The 13,820-nt window shown below is 35.2% G+C and overlaps 1 protein-coding gene across 4 annotated transcripts in view; it reads right to left on the bottom strand.

The window, feature by feature from the left end:
- The window catches only part of LOC138854040 (uncharacterized), a 17,424-nt gene continuing 3,604 nt past the window's right edge, over positions 1-13,820 (bottom strand). For all 4 annotated transcript variants that reach the window (XM_070094656.1, XM_070094655.1, XM_070094658.1 and 1 more), the window contains one exon: positions 1-10,010. In XM_070094656.1, the coding sequence (XP_069950757.1) occupies positions 7,447-9,654 (2,208 nt within the window). In that variant the 5' untranslated portion in view covers positions 9,655-10,010 and the 3' untranslated portion in view covers positions 1-7,446. The remainder of the gene's footprint in view (positions 10,011-13,820) is intronic.

Consider the following 13,820-nt stretch of genomic DNA (forward strand, 5'->3'; position numbering starts at 1 on the left):
AATAAATGAATAATGGCTGCAAGTTTTTTTTTTTTATGGGACTTCAGCCCCAGCAGGTCTGAAGAAAAAATTATTTCTACTTATGGCCCTTAAATCTTATTTTCATGAAAGTGATGAAACTAAAGTCTATGAAATAATTGTACAGGCACTATCACTAGACTGTTCCTTCTGTCTCATGATTACTCAGATATTTGGGAAATATTTATAACTCATTCCTGAATGTTAGAAGTTAACAGAACTTGTTACTAATCTACACAAGATTAAAAGATAAAAAGAAAAAGCAGGCAATTTTAAAAGCTGGGTTATTTGAAAGTACAAGATAAAAGTAGGTAAAAAAATATATATACAGTGGACCCCCGGTATTCGATGGCATCGGTATTCAATAAATCCGGTATTTGATGCATTTTAATGCAAAATTTTTGCCTCGGTATCCGATTGAAAACCCGGTATTCGATACGATTCGTAAGAGACGTGTCCAAGTGTGGCCTGAACTGCCCCTCGTGTGCCAGTGTTTACAAGCCAGCCAGTGTGCGCGCATCTAAGGATACATTCGGTACATTCCATATTATCACTGTTTTTGGTGCTTGTTTCTGCAAAATAAGTCACCATGGGCCCCAAGAAAGCTTCTAGTGCCAACCCTGTGGTAAAAAGGGTGAGAATTAGTATGGAAATTAAGAAAGATTTTGAAGGGTTTGGGGCTAACCCTGAGAAGCCTATGCCAGTTGTAGAATCCATTGTGCCTACTTCAAAAATTAAGGAAATGTGTGCACAGAGGGTTGAAGTGCAAACCTTTATGGATGAAAATCACCCTAACACAGCTATTGCAAGCCGTGCTGGTGACTATTACAATGACAATGTTGTGGCCCATTTTAGACAAATCGTAAAGGAGAGGGAGCAGACGTCCAGTGACTCTCAAGCTGGTCCTAGTGGCATTAAAAGAAGGGAAGTAACCCCGGAAAAGGACTTGCTACCTCAAGTCCTAATGGAAGGGGATTCCCCTTCTAAACAATAAGTTCGACACTCTCCCCTCCTCCCATCCCATCAATCATCACCAGATCTTCAATAAAGGTAAGTGTCATGTAACTGTGCATGTCTTCTTCAATTTGTGTGTATTAGAATTAATATTTCATGTGGTAAAAATTTGTTTTTTTTTTTCATACTTTTGGGTGTCTTGCACGGATTAATTTGATTTCCATTATTTCTTATGGGGAAAATTGATTAGCTTTTCGATATTTTCAGTATTCGATGAGCTCTCAGGAACGGATTAATATCGAATACCGGGGGGGTCCACTGTATTACTCATGTTATAAACAAAAGAAAATGATTTCCAATCACTGAAATAAATTTTAAAATGTTTGAAGAGTTTGAAAGGAATTAAAATAATTAATAATGGTTGTATCAGAACAAGAGCAAAAGAGGGTGCAAGCAATTCTACTGAATGGGTATCTAATAGCATTAGGGTGTATACAAAAGAAAAAAAAATATGATTTCTTTCTAGAATTATTGATAATGGAAATGGGATACAAAAGGTATTTATGCACCTGTATGTGATAGCAGTGTTGAGGAGAGTCTTGTAGATTAATTGTGTAGAAAGATTTGTGAAAAGTAGAGAATACAATAATAGTTTGGAGGACTGATGCAAAGTTGAGACTGTCGTAGTAGTAAAGTTTACAGTGACCGACATCAACAAGAGACTGGAGTTGTGCTTAGAAAGAGTGGTGGTAAAAAACATCACATGTTTCAGCTTCACCACTGTATGACATGGGTTTAGTGCTTATAAAATAATTACATGTTTCAGTGAAAAAAAAGTAAATACAAAATTAAAACAGTTAAATGCTAAAACCAAAAGTGTCATACAGGTAAGATAAGTTCCCAAAGAAAAAAAGCTGCTGAACTACATGCTAGAAAATATAATTATTATTATTATTATAATAAAAAAAGAAGCGCTAAGCCACAAGGAATACAGCGCTGCAGGGCAGGAAGGAAGCGAGGGCATCAGGTGGCAAAAGGGAGATGGATGAGTAATAGGTTATGGATAACAGCGGGGTAGTGGATGGTGAAAGGGTAAAGGGCAGCAAGAGACTGAACTAGAAAGGGCTGAGGGGAGTGCGAAAAGTATCATCAGAGTTTGTGGAGTAAATCAGTCGTTGTCAAGAAGTAGAAAATATAAAGGACAGCCTTTTGGATATAAAGTACATGTTTTTATAATAGTGAAAAGTGAATTTGATCCTTAGTGTACCAGTTCTTAATAGTAACTTGGAATTAAGAGTACAAGCAAGATAGTATACAAATGTATCAGTAGAAAAAGGAGAGGGTTAATTGTTTGCTATGTTTGAAGCCTGTCAATTGCTTATGAGTAATTAAGGCTGCATATCAATTAAACACTAACACCAAGAAAATTTTAATCCCTAAATTAGGGATGAAAGTAAACACAATTGTATACATACAGCTGAACTTCTTTATGTGCATTATATGTCATTAAACAAGAGAGGTGAAAGTGAATGAATCCAAGACAAAAGTTGCGAGTGATATGAGTATTATTAAAATAATCAAGGTAGATGCTAAGCTGAAAAGGGTCATACAGCAAGTAGTATAAGCAAATGTTTGAAGAAAAGATGACTGTTGTGTGAAGGTGTGGTTATGGAAGGGTATGTACACAAGAGGATCACTGGTAGTAGAATAATTTAAACATGGTGATACACTAAAAAAAAAAGGGCAGCATACCCAGGGTTTTCTCAAAAGTACAAGCTATGAGAGATTAAAAGAATATATGAGGAAAAGTCATCCGAGCTTGACAAGAACATTTTGGGAAGAGATAAAGTGGAAAAAAAGAGAAGAAAGCAGACTGAAATGCAGTACTGTATCTCTTAAAAAAGTTGGCAAGATTATGAGTAAAAATGGAGAGAGATTTCAGATGGAGACAATACTTTGAACTGTGTGTAATTTAAATGAAATATGAGCCAGAAATTCTGGCTTGGGAAGAGAGAATGAGTGAAAAAAGGCAGAAATAAGAATACAAGGGGTGAAGCAGGCAGATAACTTTTGAAAATGAGGAAAGCAGTGGGGGTGGACACAACTGACTAAAATGCTGGGAGCAACAGGGATTAGTGTTGTAAAAGTACACACGTTATGCTTTATATGCAGAGTTTGCATTGAGTTAAACAACAAAAGTTTTGCCAGAAAAAGTATAAATTCACTGTTGTAATAATTGTATAAATATAAGTTGGAGCATCACAAAATTAATACATATAACTGTTGCTAAATAATAGAAAACTAATAAACTTAGTCTGACTCAAAACAGGTTTGGTAGGATTAAGATAAAAAAAGTAACATTTTAGTGAAGTTGCTAACTTAGTGGTATTACCAAACATACATGCACAATTTATCCATAAATGCATTGTATTGTATATACAGGTTTTCCCTAGCTTTATTCAGAAAAAAATCATTATGTGATTGCAAAGGATAATCGCTGTGCGTTTTCACTCGCATGCGATTACTCAGTACAGCATTACTTGATAATTAATCAATACCGCATTAAATATCACTCTAGACTAATGTAGTGTGTTGAAGGCAGTGGTGAGGGATGCTGTATCATGTCACATGCCTCTCCCACTAAACATGTCCAGGACATAAGTCCTGTATGTGATGGGGAAAGGGAAAGGCAATGAGTGAGTGAAGCAGTGAGTGATACAACCACTAGTCCAGGCCAAGCCACTCTGCTGGGGTCTCATCCAGTCCATCCCCTTATCCTTCCTTTCAGCTGAGCCTACAGCTTCCTCCATGGCTCGCAGGCTACTTACCCACCACCATGCCTCACTAACAACCCTCCACTTCTTCCCTGGTGAGCCAACAGCTCATATTCTAATATAATGTAAATAAATCTACAGTTCTTGACTGATCTTAGAAAAAAAAACAATAATGAGAGGTCTTCACATATGCATGAAATGAACATTAACAAAGTATGAATGCATTTTGTAAAAAAAAAAATAATAATTATGAAAACATATGGGCTGAAGAGGGGTTGTTGAGGTGGTTTGGTCATTTAGAGAGAATGGATCAAAGTAGAATGACATGGAGAGTATATAAATCTGTAGGGGAAGGAAGGCAGGGTAGGGGTCATCCTTGAAAAGGTTGGAAGGAAGGGGTAAGGGAGGTTTTGTGGGCGAGGGGCTTGGACTTCCAGCAGGCATGCATGAGCATGTTCGATAGGAGTGAATGGAGACGAATGGTATTTGGGACCTGATGATCTTTTGGAGTGTGAGCAGGGTAATATTTAGTGAAGGGATTCAGGGAAACCGGTTATTTTTATATAGCCGGACTTGAGTCCTGGAAATGGGAAGTACAATGCCTGCACTCTAAAGGAGGGGTTCAGGATATTAGCAGTTTGGAGGGATATGTTGTGTATCTTTATACGTACATGTATATGCTTCTAAACTGTTGTGTTCTGAGCACCTGGCAAAAACAGTGATTATGTGTGAGTTGAAAGTGTTGAATGATTAAAGTATTTTCTTTTTGGGGATTTTTTCTTTTTGGGTCACCCTGCCTCGGTGGGAGACGGCCGACTTGTTTAAAAAAAAAAAAAGTGGAACTGGTAAAAGTCTGAGAATGAATCTATATCTATCTTATGTTACAGTGGGTTTGCATCTATTGCATAAAGCGAGGGACACCTGTACTGTATAAACACACATACACAACATAGTACATGTAGAGGAAAGGTGGATAAACCTTATCAACGAGTATTTCATAATCTAACATCTAAAAAAAAAAAAAAAAATACGAACAGCTGAATACATAATAGCCATGTTACTTAGTATACTGTATTGCACTTGAATCAGTGAGTATTTCTGCAATCTTGTGAATATGAAATTCACTGCTGGAGTTTATCATGACAATTACAGTACAGTATTATGTAATTTTCTGCAAAATATGATTACATATCTAATGAAAAGTAAAAAGAATGGTTGCATACCTGATAAAAAAAATACATATATAGCTTGTTACTGTTAATTTCATATCAAGACTAAAAACTTACATGAAAGATATCAACAGTATAATTTTATTGTAAGGTAACAGCAAATATCAAATATATATATATGAAAACCTTTACGTGCAAGTAACTGATTAACTTGTCAAGAAGTTCGTGGAAACAAAAATTCTTGTAGATATACACTATGTTTTATTATTATTTATCAACATCCTCATTTAAATAATTATTATACAGTAATCTACTAACGAGCAAACTCGCCAACATTTCATTAATTTTATTTCTGTAAACCTACATAGCTTCTTTATGTGCTTTTCTTTTTCTGTGAGCACCATAGTAATGATTAGTCTCTTTTAAGACTAACCAAGACTTAATTATATATATATATTAATTTTTTGAGATTTTATGTATAATTATCAGGAAAAAAAACAACTAATTTTAAATTACCTTTATCCCACATACACATTATTATTATAATCAAAAAGAAGCACTAAACCTACAAGGGTCATACAGTGCAGCAGGGCAGTGGATAGTGCAGGGGTAGAGGGTAGCAAGAGATTGAGCATGCACACATTAATATCCAACACATATTTTGTATGTATTTGAAAGTTGGTTATATTACATAACAAGGAAAGCCATTCTTGAGCATGTTTATTGATTCTTGTGGGTTTAGTGCTTAGTTATGATTTTAATAAAGTGTGTTTAGATCTCGTAAATAGTCACTGCACAACACTTGTATATCGATCTAAAATTCTAGTGCTCTTGTATGTATACCTTTCATTTCACCTTATTTCAAACAGTTTTACTGACCCATAATTAAATATTTCAGATAAAAATCTACATATTTAAATTATATATATATATATGTGTACCATAAATTATTTTACTGCTTTCAGATTTCTCTGTCATTATTGCTGTTTACTTTTCTCAATGTTGCAAAAAAAAAAAAAAAAAAAAAAAAAATAATAAAGAATGAAAATATAATATATATCAGTGCTTGAGGAATAAAACACATTCTGCACATCAGGATATCAATTAAAAATTTGTTTCAGATTTATTTCACAATCTTGTTAAATATTACTCGATATTTAATGAATAGAAAATGTGTGCTTTTGCATCACCTCCCAGTCTTGTAGGTATTAATTGGCTGGTGAAACATTTCAGGGCCTAAAATCTACATTACTGTACTTATCTAAAGCAAATTTATGAATTTCAGTAACATTTTGCAATTATATAATACAAAGTACTGTATACTGTACATAATTTAGTACTGTACTATAACCCTGACAAAGATAATTGTGAATATAAAATTACAACAGAGTATTGTATATGAATAAATTACGCAAGCCATAAATTCTATGTAAACATTTGCAATATTATATATTACTAATATATCTACCTGCAGGCTTCAGGTGGTAATAGCTTGGTTGATCAGGTGATCAGATCAGCAGGTCAGCCTGGTTACAAAGCAGACTGTGGGGTAGACTAACTTAAGCCCTTCACAGGAGGCCTGATCAGATACTGAGCTGCAGGGTAGATAATTCTCAGAAGTACATTGCACTTAATATATTCAAAGAGGAAGTGCCAAACCCACAAGGGGTCTTATAATGCCTGGAGAAATGGAAAGCAATCAGGCTCAATCCAAGGAAAGGGAGGATAAGGCCATTGCCTTGAATCAAAAGCCCCCTCATTAAGAAAGCACCTCCCTCGAGGAGGGGAGTACTCAAAATATACTATCGAGCATTTTCATGCACAATTGAGAGAAATTATTACTCGTCTTGTACCTTGAAAAATGTAAGTAGTACTAAAGTAAAAACAATTGAATGTATATAATAAATCCATAAAAATTACTTACTTCTATCATTAAGTACATCTTCACATTTACAATAATGACTAGCCCAATCAATCTTACATAATTAAGTACATGAAGCATTATAAGTACTTCAAGCTAAATATTAAATAAATATTTTGAAATATTTTATTTCATATCAAGTAAGGGAACCCTAATAAAAATAAAAATATCAGTAAAAACTATCCATTAAACTTATAAATAGATTTCACAGGCATATACTGTACATTATAAAATATCCTTAAAAAGGGGAATGTCCTTGCAGGTACACTTGAAAAAAGAACAAAATAGTTCCCAATAACTGGAGCTATCTTAATATATAAGGAGCCTCTGCAGTTCCCGTGTCCACAACAGACTGACTAGTGATGGAACTTAATATCTGAAGGAACTGTTCAAAACAAGACAGTGGCAAAAAATAAAACCTTTGTTGCACTCTAAATGACTAGTTTGATTTCAACTGAATGTTTCCTTTAACTTAAATCACTGTGCATTTCAACTATGAAAGACATTAGAGACACTATTGGGTTATGTACAAAATTATTTCAATAGTTTCTAATAAGTTAAAAGAACATCTGACAATCATAATAAAATGAGCATCTGACAAATTTACCAACTAGTCTTGAGGCTCCTGCTTGATAACTATATTACTTACACTATTGGTAGTTGATGAATCATCATCAACGGGTTCTTGTTTGATTATTACAGCACCTGGCAGCTGTACTCCTGGTTCTTGTTTAATGGTAATCTTTGGTGCAATGTTGTTAGTGGATGCAACCTCCCCTGGTTCTTTCTTGGTCACTACTTTGTTTTCTGAAGCAATGGTTCCATTATTAATTTGTGTGCTTACAGCTGATGCCGGAAGCAAGAGAGTTTGAAGTGTCCCCGTGTTAGACCCAGCAGTGGAAGCCGAGGGCACTAGTACCATACACTGAGAATTTCCCCCAGATACTAACAATAAAGGCTGAGACAGCATCACAGAGTTCTGTTGGCTGCCAGGTTTAGAAAGAAATACAATTTGTTGGTTACCGCCTACTTGAGCTTGAGGCATGAATACAGAGGGCTGACGTATAACTATACGCTGCCCAGCTGGAACCGAGGTTGACGCAGTGGCTGCCACTTGCTTGCCACCTCGTAATGATTGTGGTACCACAAACCGCGTTCCCTCCCCTTTTTGACCACTTTGTGTAGACAACACCATTATTTGTTTTCCACGAATATTAGTGTCCAATACCTGGCCACTAACACTACAAGGCGTTCTAGTATTCTGGTGTTTGACTGTAGCATTTGAAACGTTTGATTGTGTGCCATTCTTATTGTCACTGTTACCATCAACATTTGATTTACTAGGTACTGAATGCCCCTGTGGGTTTTTAACAGTCAAACCTTTACATATCAGCAATTTTTCTTGAAGTTCAATAAATTCTTTATAACTGAGAACTTTAGTTTTCTCACCTTCCTTAGACTGTGTCTTGCTTTCTTGCTTATTTTCAACTTTTTTAACATCTTTCTTAACTGAAAAGTTAGAAGTATTATTCTTACCAAAAACTGAAGTTTTTTGATGAGCACTGGATCCAACACATTTACTTTGAGTAGCTACTGAAGCCACAGGCTTATAAATTGTTCTTGGTTGAGGTGCTTTTGTTCCTAGAATCCCTGAATGACTATTTTTTACAACAGTTTTCTCTGGAGCATTTGGGTCAATTGTCCTTAAATCAGCATGATGAAGGTCAATATGCCCTGTAATACTTGCCTGTGTGGCACAATAGACACCACAAATGGAACATTTGAAAGACTTTATTCCCTGGTGACTTCTCATGTGTCGCTTTACCTCATCATTACGAGGGAAGCCCTTACCGCAAATTTTACATCTATATGGCCTTTCTCCAGTGTGTAGCCTAATATGTATTTTATGTTTATGCCAGTGCCGGAAACATTTTCCACAATACTCACATTTGTAAGGTTTCTCACCTGTATGGTTCCTACGATGGACCAGCAAGCTTTTAGAATGGGTGAAACGTCTTCCACATACTTCACATTCGTATGGAGTCTCCTTTGTATGCGATCTCATGTGACTCGTCAGACCAGATTTATCGTAACATTTTTTCCCACACACCCCACACATGTACGGTCGATCTCCAGTATGAATCCTCATATGAATTGTATAGCTTGTCTTGTGGGAGTAAGAGTTTGGACACAGATGGCACTTATAAGGTCTTTCTCCAGTATGAACTCGCATGTGCAGAGTAACATAATGCTTCTGGGTAAACCTCTTCTTGCACACCTTACACTGAAATGGCCTAGGTATTTTGTGCGAATTTGTAGTGTGGGTGAGAAAATCTTCCTTTCTATAAAATCTTTTCCCACATATACCACATTCATTACGAATAGATACTGCATCGGTCACATTTTCCACTTTAGTAGTGGGGTCCATTCTCTCAAGCTCTTCTACTTCCTCTTCAATACTTAGGTTATCATCTTCAAGAGCATCTTCTAACATAGGCTCAGCCTCATCTACAACTTCCTCCTTTTCATTATCTCTTAGATCAAGGGGATCCTCATCTTCAACATCCAAAGACTCGCTAGGCTCCTCTTTGATGGCTGTCATACAAACATCTCCATTTTGATTCCTGGAGCTTGATGCCTGGTTTAGCATATGCTGAGTTTCACTTTCTAGCTCTTTTTCTTCCTCATCCTCACCCTGTTCCAATTTAATTTTAAAAGGAACTTTGACATCTATATCTAAACATGGATGGGAATCATAATCTTTTTCAAAACCGAATGAAGATCCACATAGTGTGCACTCTATTATGAATTCTCCCATTGTGAAACATATAACTATGCACAATTGCCAAAAATATTAGCAAAGCAATTCTAATAGGCATGAAAAATTAGAAAGCAACAATAATTGCTACAACTTGTACATTTTATAACTGTTCGACTAGAAAGGACTAGCAATGTACAAATATGGCACAATATATAACTACATTTGTATGTTAGTAACCACTACACCATTCACTAACAGGAATCGGTTAATTTTCTATTATTTACAGCACAGATTAGAAGTTTACATGGTTACTTAATCAGGGTTAACTGCAGGTGTAAGTAAAGCTTGTTCATTGGCATATTGATTTGCTCCATCAGCATTAGAATTTAGTCTTGCATTCTTTCACCATGCATCTGCAATAAAAATAACATCTTTAGGTTTTATAACACAGTATGTATCAAGAATGAGTAGTTAAGAGAATGAGAGAAGAAAGAGGGAGATAGAAATAAATTTTAATTTTGGATGCATGTTTTAATTTAATGATGATGCACTGTATAATATGGTATGTTAAAAATGTTATAGTTTTTCTTCATGTATTTGGCTACTTACATTATACATATAGATACACACTCCTTTAAGCAAGGTAACAATTCCTATTATGTAGTTCTGGACTGAGCAACATCTGCATTTTCATATATATTATATGATCAACAATTTCCCTAAAAAAAGATATAGACCGATTAAATTTTACCATAATATTATATATATTTATTTACATAAAGGAACAAGTGCCCATTTGTACAACACTGGGAGGGACATGCCAAGCTTTTGCTCATTATACGAATCTTACTTGTACTTTATTTAGTTACTGATATTAGTCATTGCTGTGTGCATTATTATACAAAAATGTTCTCATCTCATAAAGCACTGCCATAATACCACGTTACTAACCAGCTTCCTTACTAGGGAGCTCCTCCATCTAATAACTAAGCGAGTCTAGGCAGACCATTTTCTCGGTTGTTCTTTGTAGGTCATATTTTAAAAACTTTACAATTAATTACGTTGCATTTCTATGAACTTTTCCTCCATTTTCAGGTGTGAACACTAAACTACGGTAGATATTGTTATTTGTGTTAACATTGTAAATAATTTTGTTAGCATTTTCCACCCACATAACATATTTTAACTAGTAAATTAGCAGAATTTACTAGTTAGATCTAAGTGAAACTATATCAAATGTGGTCCTTAAATGATAGTATTCAATCATCCAATCCATTTTATCTCCAGGTATATTTCTCACTTTTACCCACTGCCATTACATGGTTTTTTAAGATTAAATACTTTAAGATATAATCTGCAAAATTAAGTTTACAATGCATCAATTGCTCTTGTCAGTGATACTAGGTTTATAGTTTAATTGAAAGTGCTTCCAGCTTAAATTCTTCCCACCATCCGGTTGCCAAAACATTGCCTTTAGCAATCCTAGCCCTAGCAGCATACTGCCAAAGAGTTAGCATCCATGCAACTATGACAAGGGGAGGGGTTAAAGATACTCTTCAGACGTGAGTGAGCTAGTTTCCCCTTTCAACAATCCTGCTCAAAATTGTGGAAATTTTCAACCAATGGTTAAGGGGCCTATGAACTTTTATATAATTGGTCATTTTCTATTTATCAGCCAATTTAACCAAACTGCATAATAAGTGGGTAGTCAAGATAGTAATCTTATTTTTCAATGTACCCCTTAATGGTTTTATCAGTGGAGATGTAAGACATGAATGTTAGCATATTAGGATGACATGTGGCATTAATAGATAATAACAATGTTGGTTGAGTAACCAGGTTATACAAGAGGAAGTTTAAACTGAATAAAAATAGGGGCAAGAAAACTAATAAGTAAATGTAAAAGGAATGAAAGACTGGGAGTTGAATAAAAGAATATTAAGGAAATGGATGTACACCTAAACACTTGGGAGTGGATGTGTCGATTGTTTGGTATATAAAGGATGAGGAAAGTCTCAAATTGAAAAGAAAAAGCTGCATTAGTGTTGAAGAATCTGAAATGGAAGAAGTTTGTCAATCCATGCAAAAGGGAATTATATGAACAAAATGTACAGTGTAGTTGCACCAATACCTGTATGAATGGAAAAAATGGGCTTAGAATGCTGCAGTAGTTGCAGACAGTGAAACTATCTTGCCTAAGATTAGTGTATGGTGTGATTATTATAGAGAGAATAAGGAATGAAGTAGTAAGAAAACAGTTTAAAGGGCAAAAGTAGTAGTTAAAATGCATCTTGTATAGAGCAAATGAAGTAAGATACAAACTGATTTAGAGGTACTGTACATCAATTTGGAGTGGATGGAAGATGTGCATAAAGATTAAAAGAAGGTTGTGGAAGAACCATGTATGAGGAGAGGCATAAACATTGAGCTGGGATATGTTAGCATGTTACAGTGGACTGAGAATGGTAATTTCTACAAAGGCTTTCACGGGATCCAATTAGCTGGGGTTACAGAAGTGCAAAGTACTGTGCCTGCACCTTAACCCTAGTGGGGATGCTGCAGCTCAATGAGTTAGCACTGGATTATGCATGATATCTGGGTCCTTCTAGAAATGCACCCAAGGAATGTGACTGAATGAATTTATTTTTTTGTGTCACCTTGCCTTTGTTGGAAATTTAAATTAACAGCCTTGAACAAAGCTACTGTATTGTAATGCTACAATTTACTAAAGTCAAAAATGGAATAGGCTATACAAGAATTGCTACCAGCTATCTAATATGATATTTTATGAAGTGAATTTAATGATCTGTATCATATGAATGAAAGCAAATTCTATTGTTAACTAGAATAACTGCAATAAACTGAAAGCATAATGGAGATAAAATCCATTCCACAAGCTAGTGTCCCTTGCTTTGTGATTAATAAAACCCAAATTACTTTACTCATTAGATGAAGTCTACAGAAATAGGTTGTTTAGGGAGCATTTGCATTTGTTAGTTATTTTTATTTTATTATCACACTGGCCGATTCCCACCAAGGCAGGGTGGCCCGAAAAAGAAAAACTTTCACCATCATTCACTCCATCACTGTCTTGCCAGAAGGGTGCTTTACACTACAGTTTTTAAACTGCAACATTAACACCCCTCCTTCAGAGTGCAGGCACTGTACTTCCCATCTCCAGGACTCAAGTCCGGCCTGCCGGTTTCCCTGAATCCCTTCATAAATGTTACTTTGCTCACACTCCAACAGCACGTCAAGTATTAAAAACCATTTGTCTCCATTCACTCCTATCAAACACGCTCACGCATGCCTGCTGGAAGTCCAAGCCCCTCGCACACAAAACCTCCTTTACCCCCTCCCTCCAACCCTTCCTAGGCCGACCCCTACCCCGCCTTCCTTCCACTACAGACTGTTAGTTCTCATGTAGTAATTGAATTGCATGCAAGATTAAAACTAACAAATTTTAAAATGCAGATTACATTACAGAAACATGTGCTATATAAACATTTTAAATACCAGTAATAACTATAAAAAAAATTTGAATGTTAATTTTCAAGTGGTAGAAATCAGTTACATTATTTTGGATGTTATATAATGTGAAATTATTTCTTAAATATATTGTATAAACTGTGCTATCAGCATGCACTCTATTCAACATACAGTAGCTGTTAGACATAACTGCATATACAGAGCTTTAATCTTTCTTATTTGGAATAATGCATGCAAAGGGATACCCAAATTATAGAAAATTCTGACCAAGAGAAACTCGACATCATTCATAAAAAAAGAAAAAATTAATTTTGCACTTTTTTATAATAATAGTAATAATAATAATATTAAATTAATATTTTCTAAATTTAAAGCTTATTAAATGAAGTTGGGAAAACTCTGAATACTGCAATAGTTCTAAATAACAAACACAGTATGCAGCATTAATGTACATTATACAGAAATGAGAGTACAATATGAAATTTTTACATACAGTAGTACTGTAGAGTATATGCAGTGATTCAAATGACATTAAATAATATTGCTAATATAGGCACTGTTAACTGTATATAAACAAGAAAAAAATATTAAGTTACAATAACTGCAAAAGGCAAGGTTGCCCACCAAGGTAGGGCAACCTGAAAAAGAAGCACTTTACTGTCATTCAATCACTGTTTTGCCAAAAGCTTGCTGACATCACAGCTTAGATGACCATCTAAACTACAGGCCCAGTG

The sequence above is a fragment of the Cherax quadricarinatus genome, chromosome 47 (assembly GCF_038502225.1).
Source record: "Cherax quadricarinatus isolate ZL_2023a chromosome 47, ASM3850222v1, whole genome shotgun sequence".
NCBI lineage: Eukaryota > Metazoa > Arthropoda > Malacostraca > Decapoda > Parastacidae > Cherax > Cherax quadricarinatus.